The sequence below is a fragment of the Miscanthus floridulus genome, unplaced genomic scaffold (genome assembly GCF_019320115.1).
Source record: "Miscanthus floridulus cultivar M001 unplaced genomic scaffold, ASM1932011v1 os_2653_1_2, whole genome shotgun sequence".
In the NCBI taxonomy this organism is placed as follows: domain Eukaryota; kingdom Viridiplantae; phylum Streptophyta; class Magnoliopsida; order Poales; family Poaceae; genus Miscanthus; species Miscanthus floridulus.
Window position 1 is genome coordinate 33,173 of NW_027098433.1, and position 26,828 is coordinate 60,000.

The 26,828-nt window shown below is 41.2% G+C and overlaps 2 protein-coding genes across 2 annotated transcripts; one reads left to right on the plus strand and one right to left on the minus strand.

Annotated features, from left to right (window-relative positions):
* The first annotated feature begins 3,340 nt into the window (after positions 1 to 3,340).
* LOC136535290 (uncharacterized) lies at positions 3,341 to 7,884 on the plus strand. Its single transcript, XM_066527588.1, has 10 exons — positions 3,341 to 3,651; positions 4,637 to 4,728; positions 4,854 to 4,956; positions 5,057 to 5,319; positions 5,575 to 5,706; positions 5,811 to 5,927; positions 6,467 to 6,619; positions 7,032 to 7,249; positions 7,327 to 7,480; positions 7,590 to 7,884. Exons 1-10 carry the CDS (start codon positions 3,420 to 3,422, stop codon positions 7,806 to 7,808), a joined length of 1,683 nt encoding a protein of 560 aa, XP_066383685.1. The 5' UTR covers positions 3,341 to 3,419; the 3' UTR covers positions 7,809 to 7,884.
* Positions 7,885 to 7,990: 106 nt separating this feature from the next.
* On the minus strand, positions 7,991 to 15,296 carry LOC136535291 (aldehyde dehydrogenase family 7 member A1-like). The gene is made up of 14 exons (XM_066527589.1): positions 14,970 to 15,296; positions 14,759 to 14,845; positions 14,101 to 14,232; positions 13,529 to 13,601; positions 12,845 to 12,867; positions 12,692 to 12,755; positions 12,270 to 12,315; positions 11,236 to 11,416; positions 10,821 to 10,997; positions 10,575 to 10,739; positions 9,815 to 9,955; positions 9,622 to 9,719; positions 8,942 to 9,091; positions 7,991 to 8,384 (listed from the first exon to the last, which is right to left on the minus strand). The coding sequence occupies exons 1-14, from the start codon at positions 15,105 to 15,107 to the stop codon at positions 8,330 to 8,332; spliced, it is 1,530 nt and encodes a 509-aa protein (XP_066383686.1). The 5' UTR covers positions 15,108 to 15,296; the 3' UTR covers positions 7,991 to 8,329.
* Positions 15,297 to 26,828: the final 11,532 nt, after the last annotated feature.

A 26,828-nucleotide genomic window follows, 5' to 3' on the forward strand; every position in this document is an offset into this window, starting at 1 on the left:
TTCTTGTTTCTTTTCTAATTATGTTTTTCTTTGATTCATGCCTTTTATTTTTCTTATATTTTTTTAAAAAAATCCTTTTCTTTTTTCTTTTCCTTCTTTTTCCTTGTTCTTTTTCTTTCTTTTTCTTATTATTTTTCTTCTCATGCTTCAATTTATAATTTGTTTTCTTTTTATTTTTGTCTTATGCGAATTATTATTATTATTTTTATTCTTATATTTTTATCTTTCTTTTTTTGTTTTTACTATAATTAATTATTTTGTTTGTTTTATTTTATTTTTTCTTATGTTTTATTCTTTTTTTTTATTTTTATTTCTTTTTCCTTTTTGTCTTTATGTTTGCTGTAGAGTTTTTTATTTTTTCTTTTTCTATTTTATCCTTATTAATTATTTTGTTCATGTATACTTTTTATTTTTTTATTTCATGAGATGTTCTATTATTTATTTTGTAATATTCACGTAGTATACAATAATGTTCTATGATATTTTTTGTGATGTTTACGTAGTATAAATGTGATGTTCTATAGTGTATTTTGTGATGTTCTATTATATATTTTGTGTTGTTTCTGTGATGTACTTTATGATGTTCACATGGTATACACACGGTGTTCTATGATATATTTTTGTGATGTTCATGTAGTATAAATATGATGTAAAATGATGTATTTTGTTATGTTCACGTGGTATACATGTGATGTTCTATATATGATGTATTTTTGTGATGTTCACGTAGTACACCTACGATGTTCTACGATATATTTTAGAATGTTTGCATTTTATAAATAAGATGTTCTACGATTATCTTTGAGTATTCATATCGTAACCATGAGATGTTCTATGGTATTTATTTTTAGGCTATTCAATTAGTATTCATGTGATGTTCTTTGATGATTTTATGTTTTCCCCTTGTTTCCTCTATTACTTTTGATTGTATTCTATTTTTTTATATTTTTATTTTATTTTATCTCTCACATAGCTTTTCTATATATTTCATGAGATGTCACATGGTATTTTTTTATCTAAACATTATTCTAGTGAGGGTGGAGTATTTTTTATTATATTTAAATACTTTAATATAGTTTATAATAATATAAATATTTTATAAGCAATACAAACCTTCTTGTATGGTGTAGTGGTGAGGACTGATTACTTTAACTTTTTGATCTAGTGTTCAACCCTTCCCATGTGTTATTTTTGTTTCTCTATTACTAATTAATATTTCTATTTCTTGTATGGTGTTGTGCGAGTCAGCGTCCTATGTTCTTTAGTGCACGAGTGACGGTAGATGTTGGGTGGGCCGTGGGCCATGTGAGTGACTGTGGATTGGACATAACCACGCGAAAAGCGACAGCGGGAAATTGCCAGCGCGTGGGAAACCCTCGAGAGTATCAAATTTTACACTTTTTCGATCCCAAAATATAAACCTGTTCATCTCTGTTCTAAGTCAAACTTTTTTAGTGTTGACAACATGAGGCTGATTTTACTGTATTTATCGTGGATTATACTTCATAAAACATATAGTACAGTAACTCTTATAATTTTAAGTAGTGTATTTTTGTAAATATTGTTAGTCAAAGTGCACTATTGAAGATTGTACCAATTTTCCTGTGGATTTATATTTACGATCAAGAAATAATATTGCAATGACGTGCGCATAGTAACGATGGATAAAAGCATGATAATCCTAGCAATTTGCTAGAACCGCAATAAAATTTAAGACCCAGTTGAGAACGCAAAGGCCTATGCTTAGAGTTCAACCTTTTATTTAATGCCCAATAAAATAGGTTTCTCTATCTTCCGTAAAACAAGACTGTTATGCTGATTATAATTGGACGACGATACTTCTTGTGTTTTGTTATCGTTGCTACTGCTGTTTTGTCTTCATCTTTCAGACTCGGCACTCCTTGTTAACAACATCTCTATTGATGTTATTACCATGCTACCTCTGAGCGCTCCTTATCGACCACAACAGTCAACTACCATCCTTTACCATTCATTGCCAACGGTGCCCCAAACATTATTGTTTGGGCATGTGTGGAGGATATAGTATACGGTACTACCACGAATGGCATTCTGCCATAGGAAGACAAGATGGCTAAGCAACAGCATTTATACATTTCGACTTCTAGGCCACTTGCTTTTCAAGAGAAACCCTCAAATCAAACATCAGCCTAGCTTTCTTGAAGACGAATCATTGAGGTCGTGTTGAACCTCAAATCAATTGATACAAATAAAATATGCGCAGTGCTCCTCTCTCAATTTTAATTTATGGTTCACTCTAACTTTGTCTTAAGTCAAACTTTTAAAACTTTAATCATGCTTTTAGAGAAAAAAAAATTCACAGCTACAAGTCCAAATAAATCCTCTGTCAAAATATTACATGAACAAATCTAATAAAACAAATTTAGTGATCAAGAGGTTGGTGTATTTTTCTGTAATAAATCTGGTTAAAATTAAATATGCTTAACTTAAGACGAAGCTAAAGGGAACTTAAAACGGACTGAACAGTGAACATCAAGATTCGTCATCAAGAGACTAATACATCTAAACACGCTAATATCTTCAAATCTCTCCGGAAAGAGACACTAGCAAAAAAAAATCTACATCAACACCACAGCATCGTCTACCCACTTGCATATTCAACAAGAGCAACCGATATGCCCAACTATTTCTAACAATAAAACGCACTGCCTACTCCAGTAAACAACCACAGATTGGCATACCTACTATCGCCATCACATCTCACCACATGTGTCCAGTGTCCACATCTAAGTCTATCTCCAATAACACCATTTAAAATACAAGATCCATTCGTTCTTTGGATAGCGCTACAGGCAAAAGGTTTAATACATATTCGATATCTTCTCTAACAACAAGCTAAAAGAGAATCTTTTATGTAAATAGGTTTTTAAGAGAGAAGATGCTCATCAGACAACCCAATACCATGTTAGAGGCTAATTTTATATATCTTATTATCTATTTTGGATTTGGGTGCACGTTCGTCGTTGCAGGCAGTTAATGCCCAGACTGAACATTCGCCTCCACCGCTGTTCTTCCATCCGCCTCTCATCTGCTGCTCCGGCCTCCAGCACCCAAAACACCAATAAAAAAAAAGGAAAAGAAAAGGAAAGCCAAGGCAACCAGACCCTCCCAACGGTCACCTCACCTCGCAGCCAGATCGCCTCCAGCCTCCCTCGGCCCTCATCGTCATCCCCCCCCCCCCCCCCCCCCCCCAGCCTCCACTGCCGACGGAGAAGGTCTCCGCGCGATCGCCGCCATTAACTCCCTCGAAAGCGGCACCGGATCCGGCTCCTCCTCGCTCACCCTTTCTCCCCACCTCACGGAACCCCGCCCGCCCTTTTTAATAGTTTCGCCGCACATGCGTGGCGCGAGAGCCGCCGCCGCCTTCCGACGCGGCCGCGATGTCGATGCGTAGCCGTAGCGGGGTGGAGGTGGTCGCCAGTAGGGGGTGCGCGCGGCTGGTGATCCCCGGGATGCATCACAACCCCTCATCATCCGCCGCATCCGTCTCCTCCTCCGCGGCCTCGCGCGGGGCCGCCGCACGCGCCGATGGGCCGTTCGCAGGCCCGGCGGCGGCGCGCGCCGATGGGCCATTCGCAGGCCTCGTCATCTGCGTCACTGGGCTGTCCAAAGGTGCGCGGTTTAATTGCTTGTGATTTTTCTGGTGAAGGTTGAAAAAGGTTGCCTGTTTGATGGGTTTTTGGTGTTCTCGGCTGGTTGGTTGCAGATAAGGATGAAAACGGAACGGAAATATCCCGAACCGAACCGCATCGTTTTTTTATATTTAATCTGATCGAATCCGCATTTTCTTGTCCGACTTTACCGTTTTCGCTTTCGCATTTCAGATGTTTCGTATTTCAAATGTAAAAGTAGAAAACGGTTTAGACATTTTTCCGATGGTTTTCTACTTTTCTACTTTTAATTTGAAATATTCCGAATTGAAAATTCGGTTTAAACCGAATTTGGCCGTACAGGTCATACAGCCCAATTACAGATTGTTCACCACGCAGCTGTGTTCTTTCTACTGGTGGCCAGCTGCCCTCACTTATAGACGGCGCTCAGCCTCGTCTCTCTTCACCTCATGAGATGGTGCTAAATGTCAGGAAACCGGCAGCATCTACACGAAAGCCCACCTGGGCCATAGCCCATCAAGCTCATCGGTTTAACCCCCACCTGCAAAGTCAATCATTTGATAGTTTTTGCATCAGCCGAATAAATCTTTGTTACTCAAAAGAAAAATCTGAATAAATTTTTAAAATAAAATACTACATCTATTCTAAAAAGATTAATAAAATTATTCTGACTCAGTTCGAGTTCATGTTTCTATAATATGCACTTGTTAATTATTATATGCACTTGAACTTGATTATGTATGCACTTAGTCATGCACTTGGTCTACGGGTCGGTATTCCGTATTGAGTTTTCGTATACCGACCGTGTTCGATATAATTCCGCTCGAATTGTTTCGTTTTCGAAATTCTCGATATTCCGTAAGTTCGTGTTCGTTTTCGTGTTCGGTTTGTCCGCTTTCGTTTTCGTTTTCGTATTCAAATGTAAAAGTAGAAAACGGTTGAGGAGTTCTCCGTTCGATTCCGTCCGTTTTCATCCTTAGTTGCAGAGGCGAGGGTTCAGGTGAAGGAGGCGACGGAGCGGCTGGGGGGCGAGTACAGCGGGAGCTTGCACCCCAAGTGCACGCACCTCGTGGTTCAGATATCCTTTGCACGACATGAACGTCGCGTGCTGTTAAAACTCTTCTCTGTCCACTATAGCACTAGTATAGTAGTATTTGCTTCCCCAATTCAGGATGGATGCTGTGGCTCCTTAACCTGCAGCACAGCTTTGCCGGACGCAAGTTCGAGCATGCACTGAAGCATGGTCCGAGGAACGGGCTATTCCTCGTTACCCTGGGTTGGTTTGTGGACTGCGTGCGGAGAAACAGTAAGCTCAAGCTCCATGAACCAACCTTGTGACCTTCGATTTTGGCTGAAGTTACTGACGGTCTAACGCTTCATTGTATCCTGCGATGTTTTGACTGTAGTGAGGTTGGATGAATCCTTGTATGCCATCAAGAGCATTGGGGAGAATGGTGTGCCGCTCGGGGAGTTCAACCGCCTTGTTGGAGTTCCTGTTAACGAGGAGTCTTGCCTTCCACCACTGATATTTCAGGACAAGGCGTGCTCAGATATGACCCGGAAGGATTTGCTCCAGATTCCTGGGAAAGAAGGCGGTCATGATGGGTTGGTTTTTATGAAAGACACGATCTACATTGACCCTGGGATATCTGATGAGATGAGGAAAAAGGTATTGTCCAACTAATTTCTTCCCACCTTTCCTGAAGGTTGCTCAATTAATCGAAGCTACCGAACTGTAACTTTTAGGCAGGAAAAGAGTAATTTCTATTGTTTCTTTTGATGGAATGTTGCATTTGCAACACCATTTGGATTGATGAATCTGTTAATACTTCATGCAAACAAAATTGCTAATCAGCTCAAGTGATGCAATGACTAATCTGAATTTCTTTAGCTTACGAGGATTACCAAACCCCCTTCACTGCAGATTTCTGATGCTGCTACTAGAGAAGGTGCAAAGTTGCTGGAGCACTGGTTTATTGGTTGCCCTGCCACGTATATTGTCTGTGAGGATGCTTGTGTTAAGAGATATGTAGGCCACTCAGACAACATTGTAACTGTAAGCAATAGTGCATTACTATCAGTCTGTCCTTGAATTTGTTTCTTAGGTGCTAAGTTACCAGGGGTTGCTTTGTCTTTACCTTTACTCCTTCCATCTATCAGCCGCTTTGGATCTTGAAAACAGTGAAGGAAAAAAACTTGCAGCGCCTTGTCCATTTGTCTTCTGACCTAGCTAGGCATGTTGCCATGGTTCTGGAAAATGTCCGAACATCAGAAGAGGTAAGTTACTATGTTGTACAATTGTACTCTTGAGCCAATTATCCAAAAAATGCCTTTTTGTGCTCTGATCAGCTAGAAAAAAAAATCATGACCAACAAGGAGTTTTCATTTATATGCTTATTTTGTTGTGACATTTCCCCTCTTGGTCCTCTTTGTATTGGATCTGAGAAATACCGAATTGATTTCTGGAGTATTACATGATCAAACCCTACTGTACCTATCTTCATAATGGATAGTACAGAGTACAGAGTAGAGTATGTTTGATAATGGGCAGCTACCCTTCTGCGACATGTTTAGTGAGAAGGGACAAGATACTGCAGTATTGTGGTCCATGTAGAAGGGCAGTAATGGACCTGACATTGTTTCCTTATTTTGCATGATGAACAACATTAAATTTTCTTCCAATGAATTCTGTGATGTATTGATCCTATGTTTTCACGATCCTTTGCATTTGAAATTTTATGCTTTGTTTGTTGTTTGCGGTAAGTTTCTATTGCTTGATTACAACTGAAGTGACATTAGATCTTCTGTTCGTTTAGAATAGGAAACTTGGAAGTGTTCTTTCTATAAACATAAGCTCGTGTGGTCGTCCATCAACCCAAGAGGAGATCGATGAAGTCCATCAAGAGAGGCAAAAGTTTGTTGAAGTGGCAAAGAAAGAAGTCCGAGACCGCCGTGCTCGTCGTATGCAGGTAAAAGTTATTTTTACAAGTTGAAGATTTCGTTGGCATGCACCCACAAAACTGATAAGTAAATAAGAAACAATTTATCAGTCATTAATATGCATATAATATGGGTCTAGTCATTTATATCATGGTTATATTGAGGCAATGCCTTTCGTTTCATGCCTAATTAATCCTTGTTTCTCTCCTTTTTTGTGTGGATTAATCTGTGTCTTATTTTTGTGCATTGTCAGCTGCCCAGGCAGTTTAGTGGTCAGCTGTTAAAGTTTAAGTTGATTTATCACCCAGAAAAGATCATAGGATACACTATACAGTGAACGCTGAACATTCTCTGGTTCTTAATAAAATACAGCACATTTATTTAGCTATTCTTGATTTCATTTCGTCAAATGAAAATGACCAACTTTTGGTTTTAATCCAGTCATGTGAAGTACCCATTCACCCGATCACACCGGCCACGCTTCTGGATTCAATCTGCTGGACAATCTCTGAGCCAACTTCATCTGCGTCAATTTATATGGATTCTTCATGGTCCGATGATGCCAATGAGCAGCAAAGCACCACTTACTTTGATGCAAATGGGGATGTGAGGGATCCAGATCAACCAACTGATAATTTTTCCCGTCCACTGAAAGAAAGGTGATCCTTAGTTGGAATTGAAATTGATCAACCCTCGTCCGATCTGCTATTCTAATTGCTTTCTTTTGTTCTTGCAGTGAGCAAAGTGAGCTGATCTTCAAGAATCACTTCCTTACCATACTCTTCCCTATTGATCGTTTTGGAGAGCTTGGACCTTCCTCGAAGACATTCTATAACAATGGTGGCTTTACGTGCATACAAGTACTGGATCACATCTACAACTTCTACCAGGTATAACCACTCAGCACTCATCATCACACACAAGGATAAACGCATATCAGTTTGGACTCCTTTTATCTTCTAAAACATTAATGGCAGAAAAACTGTCTCGTTTTCGTAGGAGAACATGTCAACCAACGAGATAGACATGGCCTTGCATACAGATTCCCGGCATGCCGATCGACTTCTATCTTTGTATTCAAGTGCTGAATCAGCAGAGAAAGGATTTGTAGCTTTTAAAAGAAAAAACTTCTTAGGAAGCAGAAGAAGTTTTGAGGCACTAAAGCGCATCAACAGGGAAAATAATAGCAACGTATATGAACTTGTAATTAGGGCATGAATGCACCACACTCAGGTGCCTTTCTGACAAATTTATTTGTTGCCTTCCAAGGGAAAGAAAATGGCTTTGTCGGATCTTCTTGCAGCGTTTTTCTTTGATGTGTTCGTTACTGAAAACGAATAATACAGACTTCAGTTCCAGATCAAAAGGCTGAAAAAAATATACTGCATAGTATACCAATGAGCCTGAATGAGAATGTTTACTTATTAAATGGTCCATTTTGAAGGTTACATGGGAAGATTTACTCTTTTAGGAGAGCCGGTTTATTAGTAGATAGACTGGGGCACCGGCACCTAAACGTGCCACGGACCACGGACCACGGACCACGGACCACGAGCAACAAGCATCTTATTTTATGTACACATGCTATTACTGGTGTCCTGCAATTTAGGTTTGACAACTGACGCCGATAGACGCTGCTCAAGTCTATGCAGATATCTCAAACGCGGTTGCATCAGTTCCCCCATACGTCATCCACGTCTGCAGAAAACACCGAGATCCAGCGCAACCCTCTTGCAGGATTAACCAAAATTGATTCCCTGAGCTAGAGGTAGCTCGCTCCCATAGTTGATTGTACTGCAAATGTGTGGAATGGGTTAGTAAAGCCGGGGTGAAGGCAGAGCCAGCACGTGAAGAATCTTGAGCATACTTAGAAAAGGTAATTTTGTGCAGTAATGGATTGTTACAAATACCAATCCACAAATGAGTGGGGCAATCAGAACAAAGGGTAACTTGTAACTCATGTCTCTCTGCGTAGATTCGTTATTCCACTATGCTAAGAAGAATATCCAGTAAAGATGTGTTGCAGACTTGCAGTTGGCGAAGTGCACAGTAAAAGGCTGGACCCAAACAACCAAACCGTAGACTAGGGCTGGGTCTCCAGCCTGCCCTATAAGCAAGAAACTAACCTGGCTGAAGATAGCTGAGTATAATAATGACATCTAAATAACCATCATCACAGTACCTACTCTACAATCTTAGACTCAGTGTGACATGCGGCAACTGGTGCCAGTATATTATAATATCAAATTATGCAACTATTTCGCAGCGACCCTTATTATGCACTGCTCTAATAATGATTGCCTATAGTACCATTTCAAATCCAATCACAGCTAAAATGTGTATACTCTTACCAAGTCGCCCTCCTCATGTACTGCTTCCAGGAATCACTCCCTGCTTCTCGACCACCACCAGTTGCCTTTTCTCCACCAAATGCTCCACCTATTTCAGCACCATTTGTAGGTATGTTCACATTCACTATACCACAATCACTACCATGGGGCCTGCATAATAAGAGAACGAACAGTGAGACTGTCTTATTGGCAATCAAAAAATATAACTGGAAGGACCCCACAAAAGATGGATTTTTTTTGCAAGAATATTCAAATTTCAAAATATATTATATAGGATTTATATTTTGTAGCAGAGGAGTATGGTTAAATGCTTATGCCATGTATGGGAACTCCAGCTGAGCTTACTGCTTTACTGGGTATTATCAGACTGAATATATGATATTGGCATGCAAAAAACATGAATTTTTGTCCTAGAGAAGGGGACCGGCGGCTCAATAGTGTGCTGTGTAAAGATACCAACCAAAAGGAAGAAAAATAGTGAACCAGACTTTCTCAAGTTATACCTTGTAAACCAAAATAAATTAAGCAAAAACCAGAATGCTACCGATGTTGTACCACCACAGGGGCATCTAATGCTAAAGAGGAGGGATGAGCAATACAATTCTCATTTGCTTTCCACAATACAGAGACATCCTTTCTTCAAATAGCAATTAAATTCTCCGTGTTGTTGAGCTACTTACCCGAGCCACTTAAAAATTATATCTGTCCTCTTTGTAAATATAGAACTGCTCAATCCTTGAGGAACAGAGTTATTGATTTCAATTGCTTCCTTCAAGGTCTGTACGAAACACAAACCTCGTGAATATTAGACACAGTGGTTTCCAATTACAGAAATTAGAACAGGCAAGAAAATACAAAAAAATTATATGCTACCTGAAATTTCATAACATAAAGGACAGGACCAAAGAGTTCTTCTTTCACAACTGGTGCAGAAGGTGTAATTTCCACAATCGTTGGTTGCACAAAGTTTCCTACTGATTCAATGGCAGATCCTCCCAAAAGGATTTTACCTCCCTGAATAAAACAGGTCAAATTATATTGTTAGAATTTTATGGCTTACATAAAGTAATACTTCCTCCGTGCAAAAATAATTGTCACATTTGACTTCAATGCGCATCTTTTGACCATTAATTTCTTCTAGAATATATTCTTAAAATCCTTCAAATTTATAGTTGCAAATATTTCGAATACATATCGACACAGATAACTTACATGCTTCAGAACTAAAAAGGGCGTACCCAGTGCAGAGAGCTCCCGCTCTGTGCGGGGTCTGGGGAAGGGTGTTAGTGGCAAGCCTTACCCTCGCCTGTGCAATGCGAGGAGACCGCGACTCGAACCCGGGACCTTCCAGTCACAGGCGGTAAGACTCTGCCGCTTGCACCAGGCCCGCCCTTCATGCTTCAGAACTAAATAATTTAAAAGTTATTGATGTTTGTAGTTTTTACGGTTTAACCAAATCTTGTTGAAAACAATTTTTTTGTGACCAGAGGGGTACATTTAACTTTCAACACCAATAAGGAAGTAAACTCCAAATCACATGATTCTCATAGCTATTTATATTGATTGATGAGATTGTAATGGAGATTGAAATAATTGTAGGAACGAATAATGTAGCACTACTTTTAACCTTCACCTGAGATTTGATGGTCTGGACGCCTTTCAAAAAGTTCTCTTTTGAAGCAGGAGTGTGCAGTGGTCCCAGTAAGGTGCCTTTCTCCAACGGATCCCCAATTCGGACTTGTTTGTATACCTCAACAAGTTGATCAAGGAAAGTTTGATATATGCTTTCATGAAGAATCTGTAATAAGATGGGAAAGGCAATTAAACAAATTGAAAATGAACCACAATACGAAAAAGATAAATAAAAAAAACACCATACCAGCCTACGGCATGTAGTGCAGCGTTGTCCTGCTGTACCAACAGCAGCGAACAAGACAGAACGCACAGCTAGCTGGATATCTGCGTCATCCATAACAATGATGGCATTGTTTCCGCTAAGTTCAAGAAGGCATTTACCAAATCTTGCGTTAACTTGTTGCTGAACCATCAGACCAGCCTGCATTAAGAAACCAGTGTTGCATATTTAAAAAGATCAGCACAGTACGATGGACATACACAATGTTAAGCACCCCCCAACACCCCCCACACACCCCCCAAAAAAGGCAGTCTTATAGTACTGTCCTTACAAGAAAGTAGATCTATGGAAAAAAAACTGTTCGTACCAGAAAATACATCTAGGGAAAAAACATGGTGTTGTTACAGGATCTACACAATATCAGAACAAAGAGTTTTACCCTTGTACTTCCAGTGAATGAAACCAAAGGTATCCTAGTGTCAAGGGCAATTGCTTGACCAATTTCAGTGCCCCCACAAAAAGATGTGAAAATTGCGCCTGGCAAGTTGTTCTTCTCCAATACACTAGCCACTATTTTTGTCAATGCAATAGTGATCAGTGGAGTCGTTGGAGCACCTTTCCTGTAAGAATAACAACAACATTACACAAAGTAACAGCCTCCCTGCGGTGCTGACCAAGTTTGTTGCCACTAAAACAGAACTGGTGAGTTTGTTGTACAGATAATATTCAACAACAACAACAACAACAACAACAACAACAAAGCCTTTAAGTCCCAAACAAGTTGGGGTAGGCTAGAGTTGAAACCCAACAGAAGCAATCAAGGTTTAGGCACGTGAATAGCTGTCTTCCAAGCACTCCTATCTAAGGCTAAGTCTTTGGGTATATTCCATCCTTTCAAGTCTCCTTTTATTGCCTCTACCCAAGTCAACTTCGGTCTTCCTCTGCCTCTCTTCACGTTACTATCCTGACTTAGGATTCCACACAGATAATATTCATATATGAATATTTTTTGTGTAAGAAGATGGACATTGTTTTCACTTTTCAGACTTGAGAACCAAGATTGTCTCCCCAGTCTACCTATTAAAACTAAATTTTTAGTTGCATCACCACATTTTTTTCCAGCCAACTCTGCAACATATATTTACTAAAAGCCTACAAGGATGACACAAGTTGCAGCACACATTGTCTAAGTTCTTCCTGAGTGCGAATTGCTTGAACTACAAATGATGAGATGAACAGGACAAGTCACATCACAACCCACAACAGTTCATAGAAGGTAACATGTCATATGCAGTCACAGTCATAGAAAGTTAAATTTACTCTGTTGGAAGGGCAGGACCAGTATGAGCAGGGACAGACTAATAGATGAATAATCAGGGAGCCAAACTCAATATTTCGGAATTTAATGGCAACATTTTCTATACACATATATATCAGCACTACAAGTTTATCAGAAAAGTAAACCATTCTTACCAGACAACGCTATTTCCACAGACCAAAGCAATGCACGCATTCCAACCTACATGACATGAGAGATTATTGAGGTATCATGGCTATTAAGATTACAGGATTATATGGTAAATGTTGACAGCAATTTCATAGCACTAGAAATGAGCAAGGAGTAAGAACTCATGAAAGTTAGATTAAAAGGCATCCTATGGGTGCAGCTAAACACCATTAACTGTCAACTGCTAAACTTTTCAGCTAAAAACTTCCTGCACCAAAGAGTTGTTAAAACTTTTTTTGGCTAAACATTCCCTAAACGAGGAGTCTTAAAATGCAAAGTAAAGAGAGAGCTGATGCACTATGTTGATTTTTGTGGCAATAGAAATTCTAGAAATGCAGGCCACCGTAGAAATGCAATGCACCAAATATATGAGCTGTCAGAGGCTTACCAAGCACAGCGCAAGGAAAATTAAATGCCGTTATAACACCCACAACTCCAAGGGGATTCCATACCTACTCAGATAAGCATAGTCATTAGCATGTTACATGCTGATATCTAAGAGTAGGATATACGACATGGGAAACTAATTGTTAAAAAATACCTCCATCATCATATGGTTTGGTCCTGCAAAAAAACACAAAGTGCACTGTTTCAGACCACTGAATATCATCATCAAGCAGCACATATGCTTTATATCCAGGACCAGGAGTTAGGAAGAAAAGATGATATGAAGCCACCCAAGACTAATGCAAAAGGCTCTGACAACTGGGACTCTACCTTCTGCAACCGATCAGAAAGCTAACACTCTAAAACCTTGTTTTCTACGGGATCTGTTACTTATTATGCTCCTTTATTGTGATAATTGTAATAACGCAACATTTCAGGGAATTGGGAAAACTGAACTTCGTACAAAACAGAAAACTGGAATGATGTGTTATTGTACAGCACTAAAGTAGTGATAAGGAAATAATTTAACATGAACGATGGTGTTGCAGATTAGCAGATCTAATAGCAAAAGAAAGTGCAAAATCTTGGCTGATCTCAATTTCAGCATATCCGATACAATACACAAACCTACAAAGCTAGACCATCAGAATTTTATTCAAATATATTTTCCAGCATTTACAATGCCCTTTCTGGCTCCTAAACAGTGATAGATAATCTGAATCAGTTGCAAGTTGCAACCAGAATGATCAAATATTCAAATCTGCAGTGAAAATCTGCAGTTTCACTGCAGATGTAGTTTTCAACTGGCATGATATAACTAAAGGAAGAAAGGTCTTACGTTCAGATGGTATAATGGATCCATTTAGTTGGCGACTTAGCCCCACAGCATAATCACACATGTCGATGATTTCCTACAAAAAAGAGGACAGAGCAATGCATCATGCACATAGGAATCAAAACCCGATTTCACTTGAACTCATATGATCATTCAGCAAGGTTATCAAGTCATCCGATTAAACATGATTCGGGGGCTTATGCACTACAGTAAGTCACGATTTAGACATGATTAATCAGGCTGATTCAGCAAAGTTATCAAATCATCCAACTAAAATTATTGTCATTCAACATCGACATATGTTCTGGTAATACAGTACCAACTGACCTATTCAATAATGCTGTACATACGAGAATGACATGTTTTAGGAGAAGTTGCAGTTCTAACAGATAAGGAAACAGTAACAAAACCTCATAGATGATAATGTAGTATATATAAATTAACATCTTATAAAACAGAAACGCAAAGATGCGCTGTGAAGTGTGAACTCAATGGTGGTACTTTTCGTGAGCACAATAAATAATGCGCAGTTTGCAGACAATGCAATAGAAGCAATCAAGCAACTATGATCCTACCTGAACCTCACCGATCCCTTCTGGAAGAATTTTCCCCATCTCAAGTGACACAAGCCTGCCAAGGTGATGTAGCTTTGCTCTCAGTGCATCACCGATCTGCCTAACAATCTCTCCGCGCTTTGGAGCAGGAATCTGGACACATTGGCAATGGCATTATGATTTATGAGCACATTGATAGGAGTAAAATTTTCGAAACAAATCACTTGATGGACGAAATAAGTTTTTTTGGAATGCTACCCAGTCCCAGCAATGAACTTGCGGTGTCATGTACGTTGTAGACATAAAAAGAACATATAGATTCCAAAACCTGATAACCCCAAACATGCATGAATGAATTCTGAAATTGCAGTATAAATTCTAGTTCACATATGCAGACTGTACACTAGAGATCCGTGTTCCTGGGTCAAATCGAGAACCCATACCACCTCATCAACGCAAACTTCACCGGAAACTCATCAGACACATAAAGGACCAACAATTGCAGATGTTTAAAGTAACGTCTCCAAATTCCAACCCAACGGGAGTGAAAAATTCCATTTCCACGCAGTTAAAATCCACAGGCAGTAGCAACTACTAAACCAGAAATGCTAGCATTCCACCATCCGTGCGGACTGCCATGACTATGATTCTATGAGCACTGCAAGTCAGTGGAACTCACCGCCATCCATGTCTTGGCGGCATCGAAGCAGGCGCGCATGCCCTCCTCATAGTCCTGCACGGACGCCTTCACAACCTCCGCGATGACCTAGTACACAAACAGCCACGCACCCAAAAAATGCACTCAATCAAAATCCACCAAAAAAAAAACAAACACGAAACAGGCGAAGCGGCGAAATCGAGCAGATCGGACCGGGCGGGGACCGACGCACCTGGTTGTTGGTCGGGCTGGTGGAGGTGACGACGGGGCCTGAGCCGCCCCACGCGCCGCATGCGAACGCGCCCGGGTTGCGCTGCGCGAGGCCGAGCTCGGCGAGGAACTGGTGCTCCTTCTTCGCGAAGGCCCCCATGGCGCCGGCGTTGGCAGGTTCCGTACGATGCGGGGGGTAGGGAAGCGGAATGCAGGGGAGCGGAGGCGTGGTGAGGTACTGAGGTGTACTAATTGTTGAAGGAGGTGGAGTGGGGACTGTGAACTGCTCCGGGAAGGAGACGACGGAGGCCGGGCGCGGAGGAATGGTGGTGCGATGGGCTGTGCTGCTGTACTGTTGTTGTTTGTTCACGGGACTGCGACTAAAGATGTCAACGGCCCCGGTACCGATACCCGACGGGTATTTAATCTGTTAAGGGATAGGAATAGGATTATATTTTTACTTGTGGATATTTAAATGGAAAAGAATCCATCTCCGATGGGTATAGCGGGTACGGAAACGTTCCCTGTTTAGCTGTCCCTATTACCCGTTGGGGAACCTGACTATTTGAGCTGTCATGCGAGTATTAGGGCCAAAGAAGCTCAACGTAGATATTTTTGTCAAATATGAACAATCATATATATAGTTTGTGTGTTCTAGAAACTCTAGTTCAATTTTTCCACACCATCTCCGCCAGAAGCACAAGCAGGCCTACCTCACGAGCGCTCGTGTCCCTCGCTTCCTCAGTTCGGTCTCTCTGCCATCTTTGCTCGTCCTCCTCGCAACCTCGCTTTTTCTCCTCGGCATCTCTAAGACTCCGACACTTATACCCGGGTGAAGAAAAAACGTCTCTGATTGCAAAGCTGCGACCCCAAGTGTCCTTATTTATCGGGTATGCAGTACCCGTCAGATATCTGTGTACCCGACCGATGCCCGACAGGTATGGAGATGAGCGAGAATTTATACCCGAGACAATTGACGGGAACGGAGACGGGATGAATTTTCCGTAGCGGGGAAGAGAACGTTTCAGCGATACCCGACAGGTACATCCCCGTTGCCATCCTTAACTGGGACGGGACGAGATGAAAGCGGTCGTGGGCGTGTTCATAGATGGCCAACGGCCCGGCCCGGTCCGGCACGACACGGACCCGTGCCAGCACGGCTCGATAGCCAATAGGTCGGCACGGCACTGAAAGGATCAAGATGCCCAAGAGGGGAGTGAATTGGGCTAATTCTAAATTTTCTTGTAATAATTAAATCATACGGTTAGCCCAATTAACCTCTTGTGCCTAGAAAAATGTTTTTATTAATCTAACGCACAAAGGACTTACAACCTATGTTCCAAACTTACTCTAGCATGGCAATTCTATGAATATAAAAATAAATATTGAATTGCTCAAAGTAAATAGAGAGAGGAACGCGACGATGTTTTGCCGAGGTATCGGAGAGTCGCCACTCTCCACTAGTCCTCGTTGGAGCACCCGCGCAAGGGTGTAGCTCCCCCTTAATCCGCGCAAGGATCAAGTGCTCTCTACGGGTTGATTCTTCGACACTCCATCGCGGTGAATCACCCACAACCGCTCACAACTTGAGTTGGGTCACCCGCAAGCTCCGCCGGGTGATCACCAAGCTCTCAATCACCACCAAGCCGTCTAGGTGATGGCGATCACCAAGAGTAACAAGCATGAACTCTCACTTGACCACGCGAAGCCTAATGAGAACGGTGGATGCACACTTTACTACTCTTGATTCACTAATGAGGCTACTCTCTTGGATTCTCAAATCTCAATCATCTCACTAGGACTTTGCTCTTCTTGGCATTCACAAACGTGTTTCTCAGCTGTTGGAATAAGTAAAAGTAACTCCACACACGAGTGAAGCTTTTATTTATAACAAGGGCTGAAAAACAAATAGTTATGTGCCTCTGCGGGGTGACCGGATGCTCCGGTCAGTTCAGCCCGCACACCAGTGATTAAGTGTTGACCGGACGCTCGCAACGTCCGATCATCACTGACCGGACGCGTCCGGTCGCATTTAACCCTCACAGGAACCTTACTGTACTCGACCGGACACTGAACCCTCAAGGCCCGATCAGTACTGACCGGACACGTCCGGTCGTAGATTTTCTCTTCTAGAACCTTACTGGAGTCGACCGGACGCTGGACCTCAGCGTCCGGTCACTTGACCACTCAGCGTCCGGTCACGCCAAACGCAATCTCCTTGATTAAATGAACTGACCGGACCCTGTGGCCAGCGTCCGGTCTCACCGGAGCCAGCGTTCGGTCAGCATTTGACCCTCCATTCACTTCCAACTCTCGATCATATGTGAATGAAGTTTGCTCCAAAGGATCTTAGGCATATGTAGGAGCTACCTAGTGCTAGTTTGAATAAGTGTGCACCACACCTAACTCACTAGACTCATCTAGGTCAAGCTACCCGTCCATACCCCCTTAATAGTATGGCCAAAGGAAAAATAAAGTCCTAAACTACTCTAAGTATCTCTTTAACTCCAATCGACACTTAGAACTAGTCATCTTTAACCTTATCGTCCATCCTTTGAAAACCAAAATGATTTCCATCGTAGGGGCATAACCACCTCGATTGTCTAATTGATCTCTATTACCATGACCTAACTTAATTGCCTCTGCAAAACACATGTTAGTCATAGTAATCTTGTATTGTCATTAATCACCGAAATCCAACTAGAGGCCTAGATGCTTTCAATCTCCCACTTTTTGGTGATTGATGATAATACCACCTCGAGTATGTGAAAGAGTGAGGTTTTTGACATGCTTGGTTTATATAAGCTTTTGTCAATAAGAACAAAGGAGTTAGTCAAGCTTATTGATCCAAGCCAACATAATGTACTCAAAGAATATGAAATAAGCATGAGTACAAGTAATAAAGCTCATTTGCATCAGAGTTAAGCGCAGAAGCAAAGGCAAATGAACATAATATAAGTGATATGACATAAATAATTTAAAGTAGAGAGCACATATGTCATATATCACGGTCACGTAGATATCACTATCATATAAATATAGTTTAATGCATGAAGGTAAACACATGAATGCATAATAGTAATAGTGTATCACACAAATAAAACTCTAAATGTATATAATAGACTAATAGCTAAAATGGCTCCCCCTAAAAGTCGCTCCCCCTGAGTCTACATACTCGAACACTCTCTCCCTTTGGCGTCAAACACCAAAACCTAAGGGTCGATCTGTGGGGCTGTAGTGGACGAGCCGGGCGCTGAGGTATGAGGAGCAAGCTAGAACTAGGCGCCATCATCATCTGACCCTGAGCTCTGTACTGACTGACCCTCTGTGGCTGAAAGCGTCGCTGAAGCGGTCTGGGTTTGAGCTGGGGCAGGTATAGCCTGTGATGCTACTGGTATGTCTATCGTAGGATCTAAAGATGCGATAGAAGAAGTGAGCCTCTGAGTAGTCACGGTGACGGGAGCTGCTGTAGAAGGACCTGGGGCATGCATATGTGGCAGTATAGGCATCCCTGTCAACTCGCTAAAAGATGCTCCAAGACTCTTAGAGACTGATGTGTCAGGCATAAATAGCGAGGATGACTGATCCAGTGTGAAGCCCATCTGAAGTGGTGTGAAATGCGGGGCTACCATTGGCGAGGATAACCACTGGGACACCTATACTATGGGAGAAGCAAACGGAGTTGGTGAAAGCTCTAGTTTGGTTTTGGATAATTGATGAAACCCTAAGTGCTAACCTAGTTTATCAAGATGATTATGAGATAGGTAGCACTACTCCAAGTGATGAAGCAATGGCGAAGATCATGACAATGGTAATGGCATGGTGATGGTCAAATGCTTAAACTTGGAAAAGAAGAAAGAGAAAAACAAAAGGCTCAAGGCAAAGGTATAAAATATAGGAGCCATTTTATTTTAGTGATCAAGACACTTAGTGAGTGTGATCACATTTAGGATAGATAGCTGTACTATTAAGAGGTGTGAAACTCATATCAAAATGTGGTTATCAAAGTGCCACTAGATGCTATAATTCATTACATGTGCATTTAGGATCTAGTAGAGTGCTAACACCCATGAAAACATTTGTGAAAATATGCTAACACATGTGCACAAGGTGATACACTTGATGAGTAGCACATTTGAGCAAGGGTGAAGAAGATAGAGGAGATGCCAACGTCGATCAAGTGACCGGACGCTGAATCTAAATGCACCGGACGCTGACTATCTGCGTCCGGTCGCGCTGACCTGGCGGTACAGTAGCTAGGGTATACCACTGGACGCTGGGCTGTGTTCGGTCGAGGTGGACCGGACGCGTCTGGTCAAAGAAATACGCGTCGGGGAGCTTACTGGAAACGACCGAACGCTGGGGCTTCAGCGTCCGGTCAGTTTTGCCAGAGCATTCGGTCAGCTTCGTAGCCGTTGTGATCTAATGGTTTAGTTTTAACTCAGAATGACATGTGGCAAAAGTCAGTGGACCGGACGCTGTGTCCAAGGTCCAGTCAGTCTGACCGGAGCGTCCGGTCAGAGCGCGTTTTGCCCAGTGAAGGAGTATAACGGCTCTATTTGATGGGGGCTCTATTTATAGCCTCATGGTCGGCTCAAGGAACAACTCTTGCACATTTTCATTGACATAGCAACCTTGTGAGCTTAGCCAAAGCCCTCCCACTCATCTCCATCATTGATCCATCATCATTGTGAGATTAAGAGAGAATCCAAGTGCATTGCTTGAGTGATTACATCTAAAGGCACTTGATATTCGAGTTGTGCTGAGGATTTCGCTTGTTATTCTTAGTGGTTGCCACCACCTAGACGGTTGGAGCAGCGGTGGAGGATCGGCATGAGTTGGTGATTATTCGTGGCCGCCTTCGGTGATTGTAAGGGGAGTTGTACCTTCCCCGGTGGAGTGTCGAAAGGTAACTCTAGTAAATTGCTCATGTCATTGAGTTACCTCACTTGTGAGTCGGTTCTTGCGGTGTCCAATAGTGTGGATGAGGTTTGTGAAACACTTCTTAGCCGCCGAACCACCGAGTGGTGGTCGACACAATAGGGACTAACATGCTGGCAAGCACGTGAACCTCGGGAGAAAAATCGATTGTCTCTTGTCATTTGCATTCTCCCAATGATTGGCTTAATCATCATCTTGTGATTCGTTCATCCCCTACACGGTGGTATAATCACCCTACTCACTTATTTACATTCTTGCAAACTAATTGATACAAGCTCTTTAGTGTAATTAGAATTGAGAGCTTGCTTTACTTTTTTACTTTCATCTAGTTGAGCTATTTAGAGTAGCAAGTTTGAGAGCTCTTAGTGAGTAGTTACATAGCAAGTTTAGGTGCCTAATTAATCATTGCAACTAGAATTATTGGATAGGTGGCTTGTAACCTTTGTAGAGCTAGAGCAAGTTTGCATTACGCTATTTGTCATACTAATCAAATTGCTCTAGTTGATTTATAGATTTTTAAATAGGCTATTCACCCCTCCTCTAGCCATATTAGGACCTTTCAAGTGGTATCAGAGCCGTGGTCACCGTTTGATTAAAGGCTTAACAATCTCGGTGTCAAATTATGGCTCAAGTTGTGTTCAACCATGTGGGGGGCAAACCACCATCTTTGATGGCACATGCTATGGTTATTGGAAAAGAAAGATGAGGATGTATCTTGGTTTAATCAATGATCAAGTATGGGAAGTGATCAAGAATGACTATGCTATCATTGATCCCGATGATCCAACCAATCAAGATAAGATCAATAAGCAATGCAACACAATGGCTCTCAACACCATATATAATGCCATTGATTCCAAGGTATTTGAGCAAATCAAGGATTGTGATAGAGCAAATGAGGTGTGGAAGAGATTGGAGGAAACATATGAGGGCACACCAGCGGTGAAGAGTGCCAAGTTGTATATCCTCAAGGATAAATTAACAAGCTTCAAGATGAAGGAAGATGAAAGCATTCTGGAGATGTTCCATCGATTGTAAGTCATTGTCAATGACTTGAAGGTATTGGGAGAGAAGATCAAGGATGATGATGTCTCCCATCGATTCTTGATGTGCTTACCTCCAAGATTTGAGATGTTAAGATTGCTCATCATAAGAGGAGGATTGAAGGACATTACCCCCAACCAAGTACTAGGTGATGTCATGACACAAGAGACATACCGTGTGGAAAGGGAGGGGGATGACAAGAAGGACAAGAAGGAAGAAGAGGATAAGAAGAAGAAAAGCATAGCATTCAAGGCTAGTTCATCATCATACAAAAACAAGGGCAAGTTCAAGAAAGAATCAAGTGATGATGAAGATATAAGTGATATTGATGATAAGGCTATGGCCATCAACGACAAGCCCTCCATCTTCGACACTCCATCAATATGCTTCATGGCAAAGCCTACCAAGGTAAAATATGATGAGAGTGATGATGATGAATGTGAAAGTGACTCTTGTAGGAATGATGATGATGATGAGGAGGAGTACTCCAAGGAGGAGCTCTTGGACATGTGTGAGCAAGTGCACACTTGCAATGAGATGAAGAGAAAGGAGTGCAAAGAATTGCACAAGAAATTAAAATCTCTTGAGTAATCCTTTGATGAGCTAAATGCCACTCATAATAGGCTAATGGAAGCCCATGAAAAGCTTGGCAAAACTCACTCTAAGCTTGAAAAAGCTCACTTCTCTCTCATTGAGCAAGTCAAGAAGGAGGAGGCCAAGAAGGAGCAAGTGATAAATACATGTGATGTGGGACTAACATGTGATATTATTGATAATTCTTTTATGCCCACTATAGTTGCTCCCACTAACTCTTTTTGTAGCACTATCACTTCTACTCCACCTATGAATGATACATCACTAATGGTGGAAAATGAAACCCTCAAGAAGGAGGTTAATGAGCTCACTCATGCTTTAGGCAATGCCTATGGTGGAGATGCTCGCTTGCTAAAGTGCTTGGGTAGCCAAAGGTTTTCTCTCAACAAAGAGGGATTAGGCTATACCCCCACGAAAGGCAAGGCAGCCTTTGTCACTCACAAAGCTAGCTTTGTGAAGGATAATGGTCAGTTTTGCAATAGATGCAAACAAGTTGGGCATATAGAGCAAAATTGCAAGACTAACAAGAATAAGCTACCTAATGTATCTTCAATCAAATTTGATTCTTGTTACATGCTTTATAAGGGTGCCAATGGTGTGAAGGCTAAGTTCATTGGTACACCAATTATGGGCCCAAAGAAGAAGGCCATTTGGGTACCAAAGACCTTGGTGACTAACCTACAAGGATCCAAGCAAGTTTGAGTACCTAAAAAGAATTGATCTTCTTTTGTAGGTAAATTATAAAACCAGAGGAAGGCATTGGGTGCTTGATAGTGGGTGCACACAACACATGACCGGTGATCCAAGAATGTTCAGTTTAATCAATGAAAGCAAGAGCAATGGGATTGATAGTATCACATTTGGTGACAATGGCAAAGGCAAAGTCAAAGGGCCTAGTAAGATTGCAATATCCAATGACTTGAGCATTTCCAATGTGCTACTAGTAGAGAGCTTGAACTTCAACCTATTATCGGTAGCTCAATTGTGTGATCTTGGTTTCAAGTGCATATTTGGTGTGGATGATGTAGAGATCATAAGTGTAGATGGCTCTAACTTGATATTCAAAGGATTTAGATATGAGAATCTATACTTAGTTGATTTCAATGCTAGAGAAGCTCAATTGTCAACATGTTTGATCACTAAGTCTAGCATGGGTTGGTTATGGCATAGAAGGCTTGTTCATGTTGGAATGAAACAATTGAATAAATTGATCAAGCATGACTTAGAGGCTTGAAAGATGTCACATTTGAGAAGGATAAGCTATGTAGTGCATGTCAAGCTGGAAAACAAGTTGGTAATACACATCCTAAGAAGAGCATGATGAGCACATCTAAGGCATTTGAGTTGATGCACATAGACTTGTTTGGACCAACCACATACACTAGCATTGGTGGAAACAAATATGGATTTGTCATTATGGATGATTTCACTAGATACACATGGGTGTTCTTTCTTGGTGATAAGAGTGATGTGTTTTCAACATTCAAATCATTTATCAAAGGCATTCACAATGAGTTTGAAACAACAATCAAGAAATTTAGAAGTGACAATGGTAGTGAATTCAAGAACACTAGAGTTGATGAGCTATGTGATAAATTTGGAATTAGACATCAATTCTCGGCCAAGTATACTCCTTAATCAAATGGGATAGTTGAAAGAAAGAATAGAACCTTGATTGATATGGCAAGATCAATGTTGAGTGAGTATAATGTGAGTCATTCATTTTGGGCCGAAGCAATCAACATGGCTTGCTACTATAGCAACCGACTCTATTGTCACCCCATGATAAAGAAAACACCTTATGAGCTATTGAATGGAAGAAAGCCCAACATAGCATACTTCTGGGTCTTTGGTTGTAAATGATATATATTGAAAAAAGGCACTAGATTGAGCAAGTTTAAAAAGAAATGTGATGAAGGTTTCTTGCTTGGTTACTCCACTACTAGCAAGGCTTATAGAGTTTGGAATTTGGCTAGTGGTACTCTTGAGGAGGTTCATGATGTGGAGTTTGATGAAACAAATGGTTCCCAAGAGAAAGATGAGAATCTAGATGATGTAAGAGGCACTCAATTGGTCAATGCAATGAAGAACATGGATATTGGTGAGTTAAGGCCTAGAGTGGTGATTGATATTGAAGATGACAAGAATCAAGTACTCTCTAACTCAAATGTACAAGCTAGTGGTTCTCATGATCAAATCCAAGCAAGCACTAGTGATGGCAATGTGTAAGATCAACAAATGGCTAGTTCATCATCTCAACCAAGTGATCAATCAAATACTAGCAATCAAGTGCAAGTACTTCAACCAACCAATGTTGCAAGAGATCATCCATTAGACACTATCATTGGGATATTTTAAGAGGTGTGCAAACAAGATCAAGATTGGCCTCATTTTGTGAGCATTTCTCATTTGTGTCATCCATTGAACTTAAGAAGATAGATGAAGCTTTGAGGGATGTTGATTGGATCAATGCTATGCATAAAGAGCTAAACAACTTCACAAGAAACCATGTATGGGATTTAGTTGAGAGGCCTAAGAATCATAATGTGATTGGAACTAAGTGGGTCTTTTGGAACAAGCAAGATCAAGATGGGATAGTGATAAGGAACAAAGCAAGATTAGTGGCTCAAGGTTACACTCAAGTTGAAGGTCTTGACTTTGGAGAAACATATGCCCCGGTTGCAAGATTAGAAGCAATTAGAATCTTGCTAGCTTATGCTTGTGCCCACAACATCAAATTGTACTAAATGGATGTGAAAAGTGCATTTCTCAATGGGTACATCAATGAGCTTGTGTATGTTGAGCAACCTCCTGGTTTTGAAGATGAAAAGAAACCCAACCATGTGTTCAAGTTGAGAAAGGCTTTGTATGGATTGAAACAAGCACCTAGAGCATGGTATGAGAGACATTTCATATATGATGCATTTGAATGAACATTTCATATATTTGCTTGCATGGTACAAGTTCTTAATTTCAATATCCATGCTTGTGTGGTGTATGCTAGTTATAGGTTTGAATGATGAAATGAAAAACTAGTATGCATAAGCTAAGTAACTAGACTTATGCTCATTCTATGGAAACTAGACCCTTGCATGTAATGTTGATCTCCTAGGGTACTCTAGTTTTTGTTTATGTCTAGTCACTAATGATGCTAAGGATGGTATATTGGTGCACTCTGATTGGTATCACGCTTCAAAGGTCCATCTCTTATACCTTAGCATCATTTGGTAGAAATTGACTCTTATATTTCCTATCTAAGCATATGTGTAAGCTACAATCCAAACTCTTAGCACATATGTAGGGGGAGCAATTACTATCATTTGGAGTTCATGAAACTTGTCCATATTCTTTTATACATGGTAAATATGCTTGGGCAAGCAACATGGATTCAATTAAATCTCAATTCATATCTTTGTGAAAGGGTTGTCATCAATTATCAAAAAGGGGGAGATTGAAAGCTCTAGTTTGGTTTTGGTTAATTGATGAAACCCTAAGTGTTAACCTAGTTTATCAAAGTAATTATGAGATAGGTAGCACTACTCCAAGTGATGAAGCAATGACGAAGATCATGACAATGGTGAGGGCATGGTGATGATCAAATGCTTAAACTTGGAAAAGAAGAAAGAGAAAAACAAAAGGCTCAAGACAAAGGTAAAATTGTAGGAGCCATTTTATTTCGGTGATCAAGACACTTAGCGAGTGTGATCACATTTAGGATAGATAGACATACTATTAAGAGGAGTAAAACTCGTATCAAAATGCAGTTATCAAAGTGCCACTAGATGCTCTAATTCATTGCATATGCATTTAGGATCTAATGGAGTACTAACACCCTTGAAAATGTTTGTGAAAATATGTTAACACATGTGCACAAGGTGATACACTTGGTGGTTGGCACATTTGAGCAAGGGTGTAGAAGATAGAGTCGAAGAGGAGTTAGTCGCGCTGGTTATAGAGTGACCGGATGCGTCCGGTATGGTGACCGAACACGTCTGGTATTTTGGCGACAGACTCAGCGATAAGACATGTCTGGTCGCCACACCGGACGCGTCTGGTGTGAATCAGAAACAACAGTATACGAAGGACAGCCGATCGGATGCTAGCAGCATCTGGTTCGGTATCACCAGACGTGTCCGGTCGAGCAAGGAGGCTTACTGGACTCGACCAGACGCAGCGGCTGAGCATCTGGTCATTTGTGTTTCAGCGTCCAATCATCGGCAAAATGAGCAGCAACGGCTAGGCTGGTTTGAATAGGACACATGGCAGTCTAGAAGCTACTAGACATGTCCGGTATTCCTGACCGGAGCATCCGGTGCTGCGTCCGGTGCAGTGTGACCGGAGCATCCAGTCGACGCGTAGTCAGCCTGTTTTTTGAGCCAACGGCTCTATTTGATGGGGCTTCTATTTAAAGCCCCATGGCCGGCTCAAGCAACAACTCTTGCACATTTTCATTGACATAGCAACCTTATGAGCTTAGCCAAAGCCCTCCCACTCATCTCCATCATTGATCCATCATCATTGTGAGATTGGGAGATAATCCAAGTGCATTACTTGAGTGATTGCATCTAGAGGCACTTGGTATTCGTGTTGCGCTGCGGATTTCACTTGTTTCTCTTGGTGGTTGCCACCACCTAGATGGTTGGAGCAGCGGTGGAGGATTAGCACGAGTTGATGATTGTTCGTGGCCATCTTCGGTGATTGTAAGGGGAGTTGTACCTTCCCCGGCGGAGTGCCAAAAGGTAACTCTAGTAAATTGCTCATGTCATTGAGTTACCTCACTTGTGGGTCGGTTCTTGCAGTGTCCTATCGTGTGGACAAGGTTTGTGAAACACCTCTTAGCCGCTGAACCACCAAGTGTTGGTCGACACAACGGGGACGTAGCGTGTTGGCAAGCACGTGAACCTCAGGAGAAAATCGATTGTCTCTTTTTTTTGGCATTCTCCCGGTGATTGGCTATATATTCATCTTATGATTGGTTCATCCCTTACACGATGGTATAATCACCCTACTCACTTATTTACATTCTTGCAAACTAGTTGATACAAGCTCTTTAGTGTAATTAGAATTGAGAGCTTGCTTTATTATTTACATTCATCTAGTTGAGCTCTCTAGCTTAGCAAGTTTGTGTGCTTAAGTAATCATTGCAACTAGAATTGTTGGATAGGTGGCTTGCAACCCTTGTAGAGCTAGAGCAAGTTTGCATTACGCTATTTGTCATACTAATCAAATTGCTCTAGTTGATTTGTAGATTTTTAAATAGGCTATTCACCCCCCTCTAGCCATATTAGGACCTTTCAGCTGT

What these genes read in the sequence shown, in the direction of transcription:
- LOC136535290 (XM_066527588.1), top strand. Translation starts at nt 3,420, where the DNA reads ATGTCGATGCGTAGCCGTAGCGGGGTGGAGGTGGTCGCCAGTAGGGGG. An exon ending in CGTCACTGGGCTGTCCAAAG is followed by an intron (nt 3,652 to 4,636) that starts GTGCGCGGTTTA and finishes CCTTAGTTGCAG; the next exon opens with AGGCGAGGGTTCAGGTGAAG. An exon ending in GCCGTGCTCGTCGTATGCAG is followed by an intron (nt 6,620 to 7,031) that starts GTAAAAGTTATT and finishes GTTTTAATCCAG; the next exon opens with TCATGTGAAGTACCCATTCA.
- LOC136535291 (XM_066527589.1), bottom strand. Translation starts at nt 15,107, where the DNA reads ATGGGGGCCTTCGCGAAGAAGGAGCACCAGTTCCTCGCCGAGCTCGGC. An exon ending in ATCCATTATACCATCTGAAC is followed by an intron (nt 12,868 to 13,528) that starts GTAAGACCTTTC and finishes GTTTTTTTGCAG; the next exon opens with GACCAAACCATATGATGATG. An exon ending in ATAATTTTTAAGTGGCTCGG is followed by an intron (nt 9,092 to 9,621) that starts GTAAGTAGCTCA and finishes CTTATTATGCAG; the next exon opens with GCCCCATGGTAGTGATTGTG.